Source organism: Vespa velutina, chromosome 18, assembly GCF_912470025.1.
Source record: "Vespa velutina chromosome 18, iVesVel2.1, whole genome shotgun sequence".
Lineage (NCBI taxonomy): Eukaryota > Metazoa > Arthropoda > Insecta > Hymenoptera > Vespidae > Vespa > Vespa velutina.
Window position 1 is genome coordinate 553,498 of NC_062205.1, and position 19,745 is coordinate 573,242.

General features: G+C 33.5%; 2 protein-coding genes across 3 annotated transcripts; both read right to left on the reverse strand.

Moving 5' to 3' along the window:
- Window positions 1–392: 392 nt before the first annotated feature.
- LOC124955478 (60S ribosomal protein L26-like) lies at window positions 393–2,283 on the reverse strand. Of its 2 annotated transcripts, none has more exons than XM_047509975.1 (4): window positions 2,138–2,283; window positions 1,710–1,890; window positions 930–1,070; window positions 393–653 (listed from the first exon to the last, which is right to left on the reverse strand). In XM_047509975.1, exons 2-4 carry the CDS (start codon window positions 1,875–1,877, stop codon window positions 516–518), a joined length of 447 nt encoding a protein of 148 aa, XP_047365931.1. In that variant the 5' UTR covers window positions 1,878–1,890; window positions 2,138–2,283; the 3' UTR covers window positions 393–515. The 2 variants fall into 2 exon arrangements, with proteins under 2 accessions (XP_047365931.1, XP_047365932.1); XM_047509976.1 differs by having other exon boundaries at window positions 2,091–2,219.
- A 10,806-nt stretch (window positions 2,284–13,089) lies between these two features.
- Window positions 13,090–15,328, reverse strand: LOC124955448. The gene is made up of 2 exons (XM_047509902.1): window positions 14,029–15,328; window positions 13,090–13,860 (listed from the first exon to the last, which is right to left on the reverse strand). Exons 1-2 carry the CDS (start codon window positions 14,330–14,332, stop codon window positions 13,850–13,852), a joined length of 315 nt encoding a protein of 104 aa, XP_047365858.1. The 5' UTR covers window positions 14,333–15,328; the 3' UTR covers window positions 13,090–13,849.
- Window positions 15,329–19,745: the final 4,417 nt, after the last annotated feature.

Here is a 19,745-nt window from a genome sequence, read left to right on the forward strand (position 1 = left end):
AGAAAATTTGATTTCATATCTACCCAAGATAACAAAATTGTATATTAATAATATCGCACTGTCTAAAACTATATTGTCACGACATGAAACAAATATTAATCCTGGATAGTGAAAAATTGCGTTACCTGTGAAAATGTGATATGAAGATCGGTGTATTAGATACTACTCGGTTGATATGAAAGTATGATGGAGATTTATTGATTTTCATTTTAAAGACAAGTGATGAAGCTGTATGATTGAAAACACTATAATAAACTGAAGATTGTTTGACCAATATTTTCTAGGAATTTCACAAAAAGAAAATGAGGAAATCATACGTGTAAAATTTTGGACCAATTAAACAACAGAAACCCATTTTCATTAGTTTGGAAATTTTAATGATTTTACGGCAGTTCGGAAAATAATCGTGTTCTACTTTATTTAATTAGTTAGTGAATAATTTTGTATAATGATGTCTCTGATTTCATTTAAGTTTAGTATTTTATTGTACCAAATACAATATATTTTTTTAGTATTCACGAAGTTTCCATGGCAGCCGTGGTATCTTCTGTATATTTACCTTTATCCTTACCCAAAGCAGCAAGTCTGCCTTTACCTCGTCTGTCTATAATCTTTTTCCTATCCTTATCCATTTTTAACTTGACAATTACGGTCTAAGAAAATATATATTACATTTAGATTAAAAATACAAAGATAAATATAAAAAAAATAATTTATTTAAATAAATATCAATCAGTGCCAACAGATCTGCAGGAACCAGACCAAGAAAACAAATGAGCACACATTCAAAAGAACTTTGAAGATGTATTCAGAAGTGTAACTATTTGTCTGATTCTCAGAGAATGGTTTAGTTCATCATTTGTCATTGCATGCTTTCATAAATCTATCTATATAAATATACATAATATCATGAAAGTTTGTCAAATTACCTTTGAAGGATCAATACCAACATATACATTTGCTGTATTAGCTTTCTCCCTTTGAATTCTTTCTATATATATAACGAACTTTTTCCTGTATACTTGCACGACTTTACCTACTTGTTGGCCTTTATAGTGACCACGAACAACCTGAAAATTTAATAAATTATAACACTAATAATATAAAGCAAATAGAATAAAATAATTTAAATAGTTTTTCTTTATCTATATATTTTTGTATTTAATCTTTTATATTCCAACTTTTTTATAAATCAATTAATCAATAATTTCAAGTTGCTTTCATTTTATATTGTGCAAATAAGAAAAATATTAAAATAAAAATAGGATTTATTGTAAAACTGATATTAATAAAGCAAAAAGGAATGCAATGATAAAATTAATGTATTGCTTAAAAGTTTAAAGAATCTATATGATTAAAAATGATGAAAAAGGAACTTATGGTTTATATTATTTTCAATTATAATATTTTAATAATTTAGTCGGAGAATAAAAGATTCAATATTATGATCGTATTCTATACCAATATAATTTTTAAGCTCTGTTACACATTTTTATTTATTTCTAAGACAATCATTATCATACTCTTAAATCGAATAAATTATTCATATATGTATCAAAAATATGAAAAAATTAAGAAACATATGCAATATAACTTAATAAATACATTAAACAAATTTAAATATAAAGAATAGAGTCATCAATAGAATGTTATAAAATTAACCTTCAATTATCGAAGCATTGACAGCATATTATATTAAATTAACTAACCTGTACTTCATCATCCTTACGTATTGGCATGGACCGTACATTGTATTTTTGTCTTAACTCTTTTGAAAGAGGTGCAGACATTAACCTTCTACGTATATGAGAAGGAGCGGTGAAGTGACGTTTACGATTTTTCCTTCGTGAGGAAGATACTAATTTGTTGAACTTCATTGTATTCGTCCTCCTACATTGAAAATATAACTATATATTCTTTTTGAAGGAAGAATTAGAGGATAACAATAAGAAGAAAACAACAATAAAAAAACACTATATGTATGTCTGATTTATGTATAAATATGTATTCACATAAATAAATAAATAATTGAATTTGTAGCTGATTTTGATCTTATTGATTCTTATTTATGTGAATAAATAATATTTTACCATTTATTTAAGCTTGATCAAATTGGATTTCTACAAGTTAAACTCACCTACGGAATTACACACCGCGACATTAACCTAAAGAACATCACGGCATCGGAACATGAAAAACAACGATACTAAAAGATGTAATATTTAGAAAGGAACATTATACGATATATATATGTGTGAGGAAATTGTCCAATTCCATCGAAACTGGACAAAAGTGCAGACACTAGCGCCGTCTAGGCAGTTCGCAGCAGTAACAGATTATTTACATTACGCGATTACCAACCTTATTACTTTTTCAAATGAGCTGTCTTAAAATACAAACAAGAAATGTTTTGGAGTTTGCACAAGAGAGGATAAAAAACCGACGTCTAATTGTGGTTTTTTTACTCTAAGATTAGGTTTGTTTTTCTCAAAGGACAACGGTGCTTTTAGATTCTATAGCACATAAACTAATATAATAACAGATGTATTTATATAAACGCATTTATATGTTATCGTTATTAAATTCTATATCATTTACGAAAAAATTATTTTTATGCAATCATTGATTAGCTATTCTCTATCTTTTATGGAAATAAACAAAACTCATTTGGATATAATTAACTTCGAGTAATGGCATTGATGTGTATTGGCATGAAAAAGAAAAGAAAGTATAAATACGAATAATGTTGTCATACTTGGGAGTTCTGTTGTTTTTAGACCTTCAACTTGGAAATAAAGAAATTAAAAGCGTAGCTAATAATAAAATTATATTACTATTTATGTTATATGGATCTTCGAAAATTACCGTTTTTTGTATCATATTTCGCAAATATTATTTTACTTGCATATATAATTTAACAATTTCTTTTAATCTGGAGATTAACAAACATATTATTATATTATAATAATATACATATTATATTATAATAAAAATAACATATTATTATATTATATAATATAGTATTGTATTACGTTCTGTAATTATCCATTTATTTATCGTACTAATTATTAATGGAATTAATCAAGGAAATATAATTATTTGTTAATTCAAATGTGCTATATCATTCTTTTGAGGATTGTATGTGGTGTTTGTAAATATCCGAATAAATACATTATGTTAGTATATATACATATATTAACAGATAATATCATGTTTTTTTATTGTGCTTTTTATAAACTGTAAGGATAATATGTAAATATGACAGATATGTAAATATATATTTTATCCTTGACTTTATTGCGACAGTTATAAATAAAGAAGAAGATTTATTCTTCGCTTTATCTTTCAATATTTGTCTTACTATTATATACTAACTTAAGTATACAATATATACGTGTATACGTGGGTAATATATGAATGTGATCGTGAAAAGATATACTTTTATTACATATCTCACTCATCACATATCTTACATCAAATATATATGTTCGGCAATTGTTTCTATTGTCCAACATTCTGAAAAAATATTCAGTCCCCGGCGATCGTCAGCGCCAACTGCGCGCCGTCCATACGAGCTGCATAGGCTACGAGTATTCAGCACTCAAAGGGTTAATCGGTTCATCTTTTCATTACAACTTACGAAACTCGGTATGAAAACTATACAAAATTACATTAAACAATAATAACATATCGTCATTTACTATTCACAAAGATAGTAAGTAAGTAGATAGTAAGTTCATGCTGTTTTCAAGCACAATTCAACAGAAAATTTAATTTATATTTATTATTTATTATGTATGTTAATTTTTAAATTGGCAAAAATGGATGAACTGATTAATGATATATGAAATAATAATTTACATGTACATATTAAAAATTCATTTATATGAATTTTCTTTATTTATAGTTCCATTATTCTACTTTTTAATAGATACAAACATTATTAATAGCAATTATTAACCCAGTGCATTTCTAAGACCAGCTGTATTGCTTAGGAACTTAAAGGCATTCAGCTCCTATGATTATTGTCACTATCCACATCATTTACCGATTAAAGCACCTTGCAGTCGGTTACCAACACATTCTCAAATTGTTTGTGATACAAAAGGTTAATTGTTACATATACCTTTTATTTTACATTATTGTATATTTAGTTGTTTCCATTATTGTATAATTTGATTTATAATTATCAATTCGTAAATTATGTAAAATTATGATATAGGTAATGTTACATCCTTCAGCACTCTCACATTCAAGAACTTAACATCACGTTAATTTTGTCACGTTAATCTTATATCTGCTATATTAGGAGTCATCTTTTGATAAACGTCATTGTAACTAATAGGGAATATACATATAAAATATAAAATATAATTAATAGATCATGTATGTACATATAGGATTTACTATAAGGACACCGAGTATGTACAATATAATAAGATCTTTTAGAACAGTTTACTGTACTAAAAGAAAACAATTTCGCACAATTGCATACCACTTTTCAGCGAAAGATGAACGAACATCGCTAAGCCATAAGGATCTCCCACTACACTTGCGACAAGTCATGTAGATCCGCTACCCGAGAGATCGTCATGATGCTTTATCAATCCTTTCACGCAGTGACCATAATGGATATAATCCCCTATATAAGCAGCTCTTATATCAATATAAGCGCTCCTTCGAACAATTCAAATAAAGATTTTAAGGAATTACAATAGGCTACTCACGGTTAAACACCGAACTCATTTTTGAACTTGTATTTACGCTCAATTTTTAGTTCAATAGTTCTTAGTTCTATTCGGTAGTCTTAAATCCAAAACAAACATGTTCTCTTAAATCTACTACCTGCAATCCTAAATCTAACTCTGTGTATTTTCAAAATATCTTTCTATAACTCACCTGTACAAAATCACCTTATTAGAGTACATACATATATATACACATAATCTCGATCAATCATTTAATCCTCTATTTGCATTTATGAAACCTTCATTATAAATAGCTACAAGTGCGAACGAGCTGCACGGACGATATCTTATACATTCCTTCATAAACTGCTTCACAACCCGCATGATAATATTTCCGAAACTCCCAATCCTTATGTTTAGAGCTTCTTTCTTATTTCCTATGTCTAGGACACGACGAGGGTAAGAAAACTTAACTACGATGTATTATCATCACATTATACGATCCAAGTAAAATCCTTTGTGATGTTTTGAGAGTATTATCCGCGAGAGAAGAATCCACGTTATTAGAATCCATAGAAATATGGTTTAAAAATGAAATATGGTTTGTTATTTGGTTTTGTTCAGTTACTAGTTGTATAATCGTCACCTTTACATCTGAAGCACGTTATTCTCATACCAGCTCTGCTTCTATGGGTATTATATTTTTTATTATGATATGATTGCTCGCGTAGTAAATGGTTATTAAGTTGATCAGTAGTTGACTAGATTTTGCATACATTCAAAGATATTCCTCTTAGGCCTTTAACTATTCATTCGACTGATTCCTTCTCTGACATGTTTATTACCTGCTTGTAGTAATACTCTACCATGTTCTGTACTGTTTCTATTGTGTTCTTGTTTTCTTATTGAACTTTCCTCGTATGGAAAGGTCTGAATAAGTCATTTGATTCTGACTATTGACGTTGATTCGGGAGAAAACTATTACATTGCCATTTTGCTCAATTTTTTCATCAATTTGGCTAATACATGATGGTTGAGAATTTCATAGTTTTTAATTTTTTGAATTCATCTCTCAATGTCGAGATTTGCTTTAATCCGGTTGTTGACGCACAAGTGCGTCTCTCCATTGTTCACGGTACTTTCTCTTAAGGATCATATAACACCATTGGAAACAATTATCCTTGGGAACCTATCGGCTATTAGCTAAATAAAAGGCATAGATAAAAAACACATGGCCACCTTTGTCTGAGCTTAGGCATTCTTAGTAAAGTACCTGCGTTTCGATAATGTGTTGACCCGGCCAATAAATAAAACAGTAAAAGTAGAAGCCTAGGCTCGATAAGCTAAAGATTATCTGACTTCTAGCTTTGTAATATCCATTGTCATACTCTAATCACACGATCATTAGAACAAAGAAGGCACACACGGAATGTTTAAACATTCCAACGAACTATCCCCGACCAATGGCCATTTATTCTTTCTCTTTCCATATTTCAAACTCCGCCCTTTACCAATCTCATTTTAGTCTGAGTGGATAGTTCTAAAGAGACCAAAAGGCAGTCAAGTTACAGCTGTCGGACTCACAACATCTAAGGAGTGAAGTTACATCTTTCAAACTCGTCTGAAACTACGTCTAAACTCTCAAGTCTCCTTCAGAATCAACCACTACAACTAACTACACATTATACACGAGACACATAAGCAATTGTAACTCATCTGATCAAATTCGCGGTGAGATTTACATAGCGTGCAACATTTAATATCGCGCATTTACTTCTCTATTTCTCACGGGATCCTTTAAAGAACGCGCGTTCTCCCATTAATTTGCGGGAACTCGGCGAGCGGTATTTAGCTGACGACCTACAACGGTATCCTAGCCAAGTACTGTCGCCCTTATTCATCGCGACCAGTGGATCTAAAGCTCGGACAAGGACGAGACGGGGGACATTTCCTCCGTGCGAATCGACTGTCATCGCTGGTCCGATGCGAGAAGTGCATTTTCAAAAACGCTCTCGTTAACAATCAACACCGGTCGAATGTTGATAATATTTTATTTATTTTTCATAAATATGATGCACTTACCGCGTCTTCCTCCAAATAAAAAGATACACGACCTTCGTATTGATTATTGTTGTTGACTTTTGTTGTTCGTTCTTTTCTTACTTCTCAATATGTTTGAGTTATATTGAGAAGTAAGAATATTCCTTAATATATCTTCTTTACTCCTCGAATTCACTATCCTTTAATCATCATTTTTCGAATATCGATACTCTTTTTACGACTATTGGACTATCAACATACCACGCAATTAGCAGTGCGGTATTCTAACTACTGCAACAATGATTACACTGTTTCATTATTATAATCTATATATGCTGTTTATTTTGCTATCTAAAATTTTCATACATTCCATCTACATGTATAGCTTCTTGTTTAATATCCTACTTTTGATAATTTGTTAACCTCTTATTAGAAAAGAATAGATATATAGAATATAATGATATATATAATTAATACAAGTTAAGTGTGTTTATTGTAAATGCCTGTTATACATGTCACTCATAGTTTTCGAAGTGCTCCGTGTTATCTGATTCTTAAACATACATATATACATATAACAATGTAAAAGACATACGCACAACAAAAGTTTATATCTTTTTTTTAAGCGTGTTACGTTGCATCTTACAATTTCGCTTAATTTTTTTCTTTTAAAATAGTAATCTACATTTTTTATTATCTATTGGAAAATAGGTTAAACTAAATATTTTCGTGATTCGTTCACCCATGAGCATAAAATTTTTTTATTTTCTTATGGCTTTATTCGATTATTGATGCTTCTGCTTCCATATCTACACTGGATCTTTCAGTCTCACGCTTATTAATTGCCTAACTCTATTAAACTTCAGCAATCGTCTTACTTGCTCTAGCTATCTATCTCAGCTCTCTTTCATTTACTCTCACTCTCGCAAATGCTCATTCTCACTCAATCGGCATATAACGAGGGACAATATATTGTACGTAAAACAAAGTAAATTTTGTCTAATGTATTTTGTTATCCACATTCAATTCTTCGAGATATTTAATACTATGCCGTTCGGCGACACCACAGTGGTGTCGTGCGCAAATTATCGTGCCAATGACCAGCGACATCACATTGCTGTGTGCATATTATCGTTCAATGGCCTGCGACAGCACTTTAGTGTTTTTTGCATTCTGTAGGTGTTTAGTTTAGGTAACAATAAGTTACATATGTCAACAAGTTTTTTGTGTTTATAAGTACTTGTGCCCTTTTATCATGGCAGACGAAACAGACGATACAATTATTTACGATGAATGCGCGGACGTCTGACGTTCGATGAGTTGGCCGATCCCAGAAAACAATAGATATCAAAACAATGAAAGTGAAGCAGAATCATCGGAAGATAGTGAAATATCTATAAGAAGAATTCAGCGAATGCATATCATATGAAAGATAAATATTAAATACCAAAGAAAATGCAAAAAAACAAATATATAAAACAAACAAATTTTGTATTTATTTACGTATGTATATCTTCGAAATTTCATGAAAGGGGAACAGGGTTGAGAACTTATGAGAACTAACGATGAGATTAGTAAAACTTAACAATTTATAATCTCCCGATAATGTCAAGAACGGCCGGCGATAAGCCAAGTAATCTGAATTAGCGCTGCCGGCGCCAAGCGAATAAATTTTTACGACACGTGCGGACGGCATAGTGTTATAAAGACGGCATAGTCTTTAAAAGTTGTTGGCTAACGCCTAAACAACTAAAATGATTTAGGAGGGGCATTCAAAAAGTTTCTTCCTAAATGGTGGATATTCCTTTTCTACCATAACTTATTCAGATACAAAAATCCTTTTTTAAGACTGATAGTTTTCGGATAGATTTCATGTAACTGATGGGAGTTTATAGAAAACGAAAGATCCATGCAAGAGAAATTTGGAATTGTGTTAGGCATTTTGCTTATTAGTCATCATCGAATTATGAACAGATCATTTAGCATGAATAAATCAAAGTTTTTTATGGTATTATTATTATTATCATAGTATATTATTATTGCTATTATCATTATCATTATCATCATTATTGTTACTATTATTATAATACTAAGATATTGCATTCCGTAGAATTGCATATATACAAACAATATCACAACTTATTCACGATTAAATTATAACGTACAATTAGTCAGAATCCTTTCCAAACTTCTCAACTTGTAATTTTCTGAAATCTTTGGGCTACGAAAAAAAATTAGCGTTTATTTAAATATGTATTTAATTCGAAGAATGTGCTCGGTTGGTTGGACGTGTTATCCATTGGTTCTTCCTTCTGCTCGTGGACCGTGACGTTTTCAGGTGGCATCGTTGCTCGTTGTTCTTCGGGTTCTGGTTGTTTAGCCAGATGTAGGAGGAGATGAGTCAAGGAGATGATATTTTCCCTGAAGATATTTGCCTGCCGCTGATTCCTCTGGCGAGAGTGTCGATGATGGCGGGTTTCTCTGCAGGTTCCATTATGTATGACTATAGTTTATTTAAATCTTCGTTGGAGTAGATTCCGCTCGTTCCGAGATGTTCGGGATCGATGTGTTTAGGTGTGACCCTATACCAGGTGCCATATAAATTATACATATTTGGTAGTTCGTTGCAATCCTTCGGTGATGCTTCCTTTAAGATGATGCACGTTTTAAGTGCTAGAAAGTATGAATCCTTGCGATAGGAAATGGGTAATTCTCCATAGTATTCTTCAGTTCGTCTGATTTTTACTTCTATTGGAATGCATTTAATTATATTAGGTGGGCCGGAAAGTAATTTCGCTTTCTTAAATTAAATTCAAACGAATAAATTTTTAACAAGTTTTTATTTTTAATCAATAATGTAATCACCTTCGTTATCAACAACCTTTTGCCATCTAGTGTGCAAATTTTCAATGCCGGACCGAATTAAAAATTAATTCGTTTTTGAATAAAATATCTTGAGATGGCTTTTTGGACATCATTCAAATTTTCAAATTTTTTGCCACTAAGAAAATGTTGTAGCGATCGGAATAAATGTAAATCCGAGGGTGCGATATCGGGCGAGTATGGTGGGCGAGGCAGTACCTCCCACCCCAATTCATTAATTTTTTCCAAGCATAGTGCGGTTTTGTATTGTCGTGTTGCAGAATAACGCCTTTTCTGTTGACAATCGTCGGATACTTTTCGATTAAAGATTGGTTCACTCAATCAAATTATTCACAATAAAGATCTGCATTAACAGTTTGTCCAGGTTTCAGCACTTCAAAATGAACAATTCCGCGTATACTCCAGCAAACACACACAAGCGCCTTTTTGGGATGTAAACCCGGCTTTGCAGTACTTCGTGGTGATTCATTTGGAGAGAGCCACTGTCTTTTGCGTTTTGGATTATCATATAGGACCCATTTTTCGTCTCCAGTGATCAAGCGATCAAAAAACGGTTCTGTATGGTGCCGTTGAAGCAATACGTTGCATGTGATGGATCGGTTGGCTTTATTCTATTCGGGCAGATTATGGGGGACCCAAACACCTGCTCTGCTTATTTTTCCAATCTGCTGCAAATGTTCTTGGATGGTCGACCAAGGTTGGTTAATGAAGTTAGTCACATCCGACTAAGACCACTGTTACTCTTACTAAGTATTATATAAAAAGAATATTCATGGTTTCGATTGAAGATTTTATAGTTAACTCGTCTCGTAGGAGGCGAAGAACGACAGATACTGACAGTCCATTTTGCGCTGCTTCTATGCTAGTTCTTTTCGATTATCGAAGTGGTGGGGATCGTCCTCATGGAAGGGAGAGCGACTGTTGCACCATGCTGCGCTTACTGAAACCGTGAGTCAGTGGTGCAAATTTCCATGATGTCAACTTATTGAGCTTGCAGTTAAACTATCTTATTGAGTTTTAATCTATCGGCATGTACTACACGCCGATTGCTACGCAAACTAATGGCCTATGATCTGTCACCAAAGAGAAGCTTGTGCCATAGAGTTAAGATCGGAAATAATTTACGGCATAAATGATCGCGAGTAATTCCTTTTCGATGGTGAAATAATTCTGTTCCACGTGATTTAGTAATTTGGAAGTATGCACGATAGGCAAATCTTTACCTTTTTCACTTGGCTTAAGATTCCTCCGATCGCATAATTTGAAACGTCGGTTGTAACAACGAAAGATTTCGTAATAGAGGTTCCTCACATAGTAAATTTACCAATGTCTTGAATGCTTTTTCCTGATTATCTTTCCATACGAAAGCTACGTCCTTTTTTAATAAATTTGTTTGTAGTGGTTTACTGATGGTAGAAAAATTTGATATGAATCGTCTGTAGTAGCCTGCTAATCCTAAAAACTGCTTTATATTTTTTGCGTTCTGGGTATACGAAAATTTCGTACCGCTCTTATTTTTCCTGGATCCGGCTTCACTCCGGCGGAGCTAATGATATGCCCGTAGGTAAGCTACCTCTTTTGTAAGAAGTTGTAAGAATTTTTCCGGTTGTAATTTCAGTTTTGCTTGTCTTAATCGAAAGTGCTGAAGTATTTGACGCTCCCTAATTGACCCAATATTTCGGTAATATTGGGCAGGGGATAGTTGTTCTTAACTGTTTTCTTGTTCAGCATTCGATAGTCGATAATGAGCCTTCATCTCTTGTTACCGTCCGCGTCGGCTTTCTTCGGGACGATCCAGAGAGGGGAGTTATAGGGCGATGATGAAGGCTGGATGACATCATTCTTCAGTAACTCCTTGATATGTTTATTTATGTTCTCTTTGTGGATTGGAGGAAAATGATACTGTCGTACGAAGACCGGAATAGAATCTGTGGTCTCGATTTCATGAGTTATTGTGTTGGTGAACGTGAGTTTATCTCTAGGTAAATGGAATAATTCTAATGTATCTTTTATCATGGTTTGTGCAGTTTTCTTTTTTTCTTTATTGAGCGAATCTAGATATGATATTGAGCGAGCTGGATATTTTTCAAAGCTTTCGCGTAGCGTTCTTCGAATTTATCGGGACTTGTCCCGTGGTAGGAGTTAGTAGAGGAAGGACGAGAGGTTTCGACGACCTTTGTAATAGCTGAGATTCTTTTTGTCTCTGTCGTATGTGCGAGGCATATTTGTTTAGGTTGTTCGGCATCCTTATCTCGCCCTAGGGGAGATGTGGAGTGCATCTCGAGTTCACTTGCCTCGAGTCTAGGAATAGGGAAATGAGAGATTGGAGCGGTTGAGCGCGTAATGTTATGCGTTTCTCCCTTAGAATCGCTTAATTGAATCGTTGAAATTCGAGACGTTGTAGACGAGCTCTTATGCCTAGGGTTGATAAGAGATTCACGTCGGCCGTTTCGAATTCTTCGAGTTCGATTGGTATTGTAATTTTAACGTCTTTCTCATTCGTGTTGAAAACCTTTATAAAAAGCTTGCCGTTGTCATTTGTAACTAAAGCTTTTCCTGCAAATATTTCTTTTCCAAAATCGATTGCGGCTACATAGCCCGTTTTATTTGTATTATTCTTGATATTAATTAGGATGTTACTAGTACGAGGCAGAATGGCTATCTCTATCGGTTTAACGAAGGGCATAGTCATTTCGTACCATTATATTTATTCTTTTATGAAATTAATCTTTGTTGTATCTTTAAAGAAATCCGAGCCTATTATGCCGCCATGAGGGATAGGAAAGGAGTTTGGAACGAGGTGAAATTCCACGGGGTAGCTATAAACATCGATGGTGGAAGAACCGTACGTAACAATTGTTTTCTTAATAATTCCGCTCAATTTTATTTTGTTTTCTTAGTAATTCCGCTCAATTTTATTTTGTTATCGCATAATAAATCGTCATCGGCCATATCTATTTTAAAGATATTTGGTTTAAATCCCGTATCTACTAAAAATTCTGTTTCTGCTTCCTTGGAAGCTATGGCGACAGAAGGAGTACTCGGTTGTGCGGACGTGGAGAACTCGTCCACTTTTACTGTTCTTATTGGACGCAACTGTGCGGTCGCCTCCGAGGTCGCGTCCTTCAACGGAGGGAGGTTGCCGTTTCTCACTTGTTGTTTGCGCCATTTCTTCTTTTGGCATTCCTCTACTACTTGTCCGAAGTTCTTACAATATAGGCAATATACAATATGTTCTGTGTTTTTACAATATGTTCTGTATCCTTTGTTTTCTTTTATATTTGAAGCATTCTTTCTTAGTATGTCCTATCCTGTTACTATTGTTGCGAAAATGTGGTTCGTTATATTGTTCCGAGGCGCGTCTCTCCCTATCACTCTGACGGTTATCGTTCTTATATTTCGGATTTCGAGGAGGCGAGAGATCTCTCCTACGTTCTTTCTCATATTTCATCTTAGAGTATAACTTTAAAGCCTGGTCGTATGCGTCTGAGAGGTTTCTACAAAGACGTGGTATTATTAAACGATGATATTCGAGCGGAAGACCATCGCAGAAACTTTGTAAGGCGAGATCGTCGATTTCACATTGTTTGTCTTTGGTTAATCCCTCTCTGCGCACTTCACCTATCAAGGCTTGGTACAGGTCTTTAACTCGCCCTATATAGTCTATCATTGATTCGTTATTACGCATGAGAATGTTTCGTAATTCTGACCTATAGTGTTCGTATGATAAGTATGATAAGTTCCGAAGATTTGACGTAATCTATTATACAGGAAGTTTACTGTTTCTATATCGTGGTCCTCGATAGTTGTGTATGCTATGCCTTGTAACTTATTGATCATAAGTTTGGTGGCTGTGAATTCAGAAGTCGAGGCATGATATTCATAGCTTCGCGTACAGAATAATTATAGGTTAATTTGCGAGATTCGTTCGTTTGTTTCCGCATGAAGTGAATCTTTTGTAAGATTGTCATTAACGCGTCCATTTCAGGTTTTGGTACGTTTTCTGATGCTCTACTGAATCCTTCTTCGCGTTCCGCGAGCTGGGCTTTTTTATTGCGAATATATCGTACTATCTCTTCGTATTCGGCTTCGGTCTACCGCCTAATTGTGCTTCGCATCTCCATTCTATTGTTAGATGCGTCCATTCATTTGAGCTGACTTGTCTTGCCGTTGGACATTTTATGTGTATGCTATTTATGTATCCCACCGCTGTCACCAGAGATGTTGTTACATCCCGCTCAGTACAGGCCTTAAAAAAATATATTACAATTTTTCTAAGGAGCTCTTACTTGTCGCGAGATTAGTACCTTTTTGGCTCTTACTTGCTATATGCAGTTTTTGGCTCAAGATTGATACAAGCACACACCAAATGATTCGAAATATGGCACTTCAGAGATTTGTTAATGAATGTACTTACTTTGTTCGGTGATCCCCGTGAATTCCGCTTCGATTTTCAAATACCTAGGTGTTCGCGGTTCATGGGGCGCTAAATGAGATACTGGAACAGCCTTCCTGTCGAACGTGATCGGGATGAGGTGGTAAGGTACCCCATTCTCCTTGTTGGCTTCTTCGTTGGGATAGACCCCGATGACGTCGGTGAAGTACGTGTGAGTACCGTGTAACGTCGTGAGAAGTCGGCGCAAGTGATACTTTCTACCGGCACGACGTGTTCTCGGCATTCGTGAAGATTTTGGGAGAAAGGCTGATAACTCAAGACTCATTCGTGCTCTCTATTAATGAGAGGTTTTGATAGGAAGTTGTCTTTCGCTTGTGCAAACCGTACGCATCTCTAACGAAAGTATAACCTTGAGGTTTTAAGGTTAAATAGTAAGGAGTGGAAGGATACCACGTAAGAAAATTTGTCGACTACGCGGTAGAGAGTTTACTTAATTAATCGATTCCCGAATTGTAGAGATAAGAAACCTTACAGGTTTGAATTAAGATGATTAGAAGGATCTCGAATGATTTCGATACGTGCAACCAGGATTATTCAAGTAAATATGCACAGTGAGTTCGAACAAAACTGAATTTATTAAAGTATAACAAAATTATAAAGTACAATCGCGGACAAAGCTAACTACCCTATATAACACTCGGAAGGAAATAACCCTCAGGAAATAAATGTCGAAATAACCAAAATAACCCTCAGGAAGTGAACGTTGAAATAACCGATGAAATAATCCTCAGGAAGTGAACGTATAATAGCGTTAGCTTTTAATTTTGTGTCTTATGAGTAACAATATTTTGAATTGAATGCATAAGTATTGTGAAAATGACTAACTATACGGTTATTATTAAAAATAATAAATAAATATTTCATATATCATTTTTGATAAGATAATAATTCATTACAGGTACAACATTTCTAAAATGGGAATCGTCAATGTTGTCATATATAAATAACTCGTTGACAATTATCAATTAAAATCATTATTTAATTATTATAATAACATAAAAGATTTAATCCATGTGTTTGTAATTTCCGAAAAGGCTCAGTACATTATTGTCCAATATAGATGAAATTCTTTTTATTGGTTCTTTATGATCCGACGGAATGTCCAGGATACTTAACTTGGGGAAATATTGCTTATGAAACAAATTACAGAGTTTTAAATGAATGAATGAGACGGGAGAGATGGTTGATGTAAGAGTAACGTAAAGTACGGAGCGAAAGAAAGGAGGAAATTGTGAAGTAGGTCACAGTAATCAAGCAAACGGATAACACGATGGATAACATGCTTTGATCATAGAAAAGTATATTTGATTTCGTAAATTTCGATAATTTTTCGATTGGACGACAGAACATCATATATGATTTGAAGAGTAATATAAACGTTTGATACATTTTTCGAATAAAAAAAGTGTAAAAATGTTTTTGTAAACATAACCTGTAGTACTTCACAAGAAATACTTTAGTAAGTAATAATTTAATAATTGAGCTACAAAAGCAAGATTTAATAATATCAACTTTCATAACAAATTCATACCGGTAAAATAAAAAAATTTGGAGAACATCGAAGTACGGTATCATAAATAAGTTCAAACCAGATTAAAACGCATATGCTGTATTGGATAGTTAAAAACGAAAATAGGATTGTATGTATTTATGAGATAAATTCTAGCGAAAAGAAAGTGAGTTTTTTCATACCAATGGCAACATTACAAAAAGTAGAGTTACTTAAGTGGACAGTCCGCTCGCTAACTTGATACGATATAGACGTATTTCCTATCGCTCGTGAATTGTTTACAGTTCTTATAATGTACATTAATGACCTCTTCTATTATTTCGTCACGGTGGTAAGTACGGACAGTAAGAGTTCATCGTATATATGCCACCAATAAAGCTAAAAATTTCCAAATTGGGAGACACCTGCTCCATACGGAACACATCAAATAACGAAGTAGAGAATATCGACATGTCCACTAACACTTTAACCTATCGAGCTGAGTCCCTATCTACTAGCAAAAAGAGGAAATCTAATATAAACGCAGATATGACAAATTCACGCACGTTCCATCAATCCGAAATGTAGCTACAAGATATACCTACACACAACTCATATAGTATCCTCTCTGGATACATCAACAGGTAACATCAAAACAAATGAAGACACCAAAACAAATGAAGAAAATAAACCTCCTCCTATTTATATTCAGGCTCAAGTCATTGAACCGCTGATAGAATTACTTGAGCAACAAGCAGGTAACAACAATTTTACTTTAAAGCAACTTAAAAATAATTAGAAAAAAATCCAGTTATCATTCTCGGATCACTATAGGAAAATAATAAACGCGTTAAAAAGCAAAAACGCAAATTTTCACACCTATCAACTTAAAGCTGAAAGAAGTTACAAGGTAATTCTACACGGAATTCATCCAAAAAAAAATTTACAGAAAATCATTGATGAACTCAAGCACCCCAAACACGTTATTAGGTCGATTAATAATATAGTCAAATATGATACTAAACAGCCATTATCTCTATTTGCTATTGAACTTGAACTAAATAATAATAACAAGGACATATGCAGCATAGAAAAATTACTCAACATATTAATTACATTTGAACCGCCAAGATCGAAACGTGACATACCTCAGTGCCATCGCTGTCAAATATACGGTCATATGAAGAATTACTGCAATAGGTTACCTGCTTGTGTTAAATGTGCAGGCAATCACTTAACTATATTTTGCCCACAACAGAGTAAACTAATAAACGCAAAGTGCTTTAATTGCCAAGGTAATCATCCAGCAAGTTATAAAGGCTGTTTGGTAGCTAAACAATTACACATAAAACATTTCCTCCATTAAGACGAAGAATACTATCTGAAACTAACAATAACCATATTTTTTATACCACAGAATACAATTAAAAAATAGACACTTCGCAAAATTATACTAAACACTTTTACAAGAATAACAGAACCTATGCACAAGTAACAGCCAAACAGACCTATCAACAACAAAACATAGCACCTCCTACTTGCTCACAAAATTCTCCTAGAAACAAATATACAGAACTTAAACAACTTTTTAATTCAATCTGCTAAAAATACAGAATTTAGAACAGACATGATCTCAACACAAACATCACTGTTACACCAACAAACACATCAAATAACCATCATATTAGACTTCTTAACAAAATTTTTGAATACTTACAAATAGTAGATGGATCAATCAGAATAGTTGTTTGGAACAGCAACGGATTACAACAAAGATTTCAAGAACTCAAAATTTTCAACTACACACATAACATTGATATTATGGCAATTTCAGAAACTCAACTTACAGTTAAAAATTATGTAAATATACCATACTACAGTATATATGATACCAAGCACCCATCGGGAAAAGTACACGGGGGTTCTGTGATTATCATTAAAAATAATATAAACACCATCTATATGCCAACACTCCACTTGACTATCTACAAGCAACAACAATTACATTAGAAATCATAACTGGAGAAACACAAATATCAGTTATATATTCACCGCCAAAACATAATATTATTCAAGAGCAATATTCAAATTTCTTTAAAAGTCTAGAAAACAAATTTATAGCAGTAAGGGACTACAATGCTAAGCACAAATATTGGAGATCAAAAAGAACTTCGCTTAAGGGTAAAACACTGCTCGAAATTACATAGAAATTATCATTAAAACCTCTATCAACCGGGGAACCTACCTATTGGCCAGCAGCATCAAACAAATCAGTTGATTTTCTAGATTTCGCCATAACTAAAGAACTGAACAAGGCGCATTCAAATTAATTTCAAGCACAGAACTGAACTCTGATCACACACCTTTACTGACAGAATTTCTACAAAAACCAATCCACATAGAAATTACACCCAAATTATACAATAGAAATACGGTCTGGGATAAATTTAGATCAATTATTGATGAAAAACTAAATTGCAAAACCCCTCTAAAAACACCGGAACACATCGAGAATGCTGTGTACTACATAACAAGAATAATTCAAGAATCAACATGGTTATTTACTCCTGATATACAAGAAAATAAAATAAGCTGTTCATACCCAGTTTATGTTTTGAAAAAAATTAAACAAAAAAGAATAGCTAAATACAAATGGAAAAGGCGTAAAACGGAAGAAAATAAAAGACAGTTAAATGCATTCACAAGGGAGGTTATAATAATGATAAAAGAATACTGTAATTCCGGGTTTAGCAAATATCTCTTAAACCTTACGCCAAATTAAGATACAAATAATTCACTCTGTGAGGCAACAAAAAAATTAAAAAGACCAATGCAGACTCCAGCATTACGAAAACCAGACGGATCTTGGGCAAAGACATCCATGGAACAAGCCACTTATATAAAACTTTTCAGGCAAATAGTATGAGTGCGATAGGAAATGCTACAAATTTATGCAATAGTACTGAAAGTGAAGATTAAAACAACTTGATATACAAGACTACAAAAAAAGAAATAAAACATTTGATAAATATCCGCGACCAATGGCTATTTATTCTTTCTCTTTCCATATTTCAAATTCCGCTCTTTACTAATCTTATTTTAGTAGTAGTAGACGTTGTGAGCTGTCGGACTCACAACGTCTAAACTCTCAAGTCTCCTTCAGAATCAACCAGTACAACTAACTACACATCATACACGAGATACAACAATGTAACTCATCTGATCAAATACACGGTGAGATTTACATAGCGCGCCTCATTTAATATCGCGCATTTACTTCTCCATTTCTCACGGGATCCTTTAAAGAATGCGCGTTCTCCCATTAATTTGCGGGAACTCGGCGAGCGGTATTTTGCTGACGACCTACAACGGTATCTTAGCCAAGCACTGTCGCCCTTATTTATCGCGACCAGTGGGTCTATAGCTCGGATAACAAGGACGAGATAGGGGACATTTCCTCCGTGCAAATCGACTGTCATTGCTTGGTTAAAATGCGAGAAGCGCATTTTAAAAACCCTCTCGTTATACAATCAACAATGATGTATATATAGGAAATTTATAACTCTAGAACGGGTACTAAAATACATACAGACGGGTATTAAAAGACATATGTCAAGATTGAATATTAAGGGAGACGTTGAAAAAAAATGTTGATCATTGCTTGCTCTCAATTTCATAGATTAATAGGAGAAGGACCAAGAAGAATCAAACTATTGGTCGTAGGAATTGAAGACATTGGCAATTGGTTGAAGATCAAAACATTTTCGCGTCAGCTATATTGATTTTCATATTACGGTCAAACCTGACTATAATAGTTTTAAATTGTTTGCGTAAAAAAAAAAAAAAAAATATAAATCCACAGTAGGCAGTCGGTTCATTGAATTTAACGATTCAGTAAAATTATCTATGGTATAGATTAGCAGAAGGGTAATGAAAGTTTTATCGCTGATGTGATCAATCGTAATCCCATTCAGAGCTTCACAGAAACTTTATTAGTATGTTTATCTGCTTTAGGAATAACTGCTAATATCGACTGGGTTAATATTATGTAAAAAGCTAGTGAAAAAATTCTGAATGTCAGACCAAAAATTGTGGAAAGAGACAAAGGAATTAAATGGAAATTTTCAATGTATAATACTAGAGTATATCGTATAACTAAAGATCGTTAAAAGAAATACGTTATAGAAGA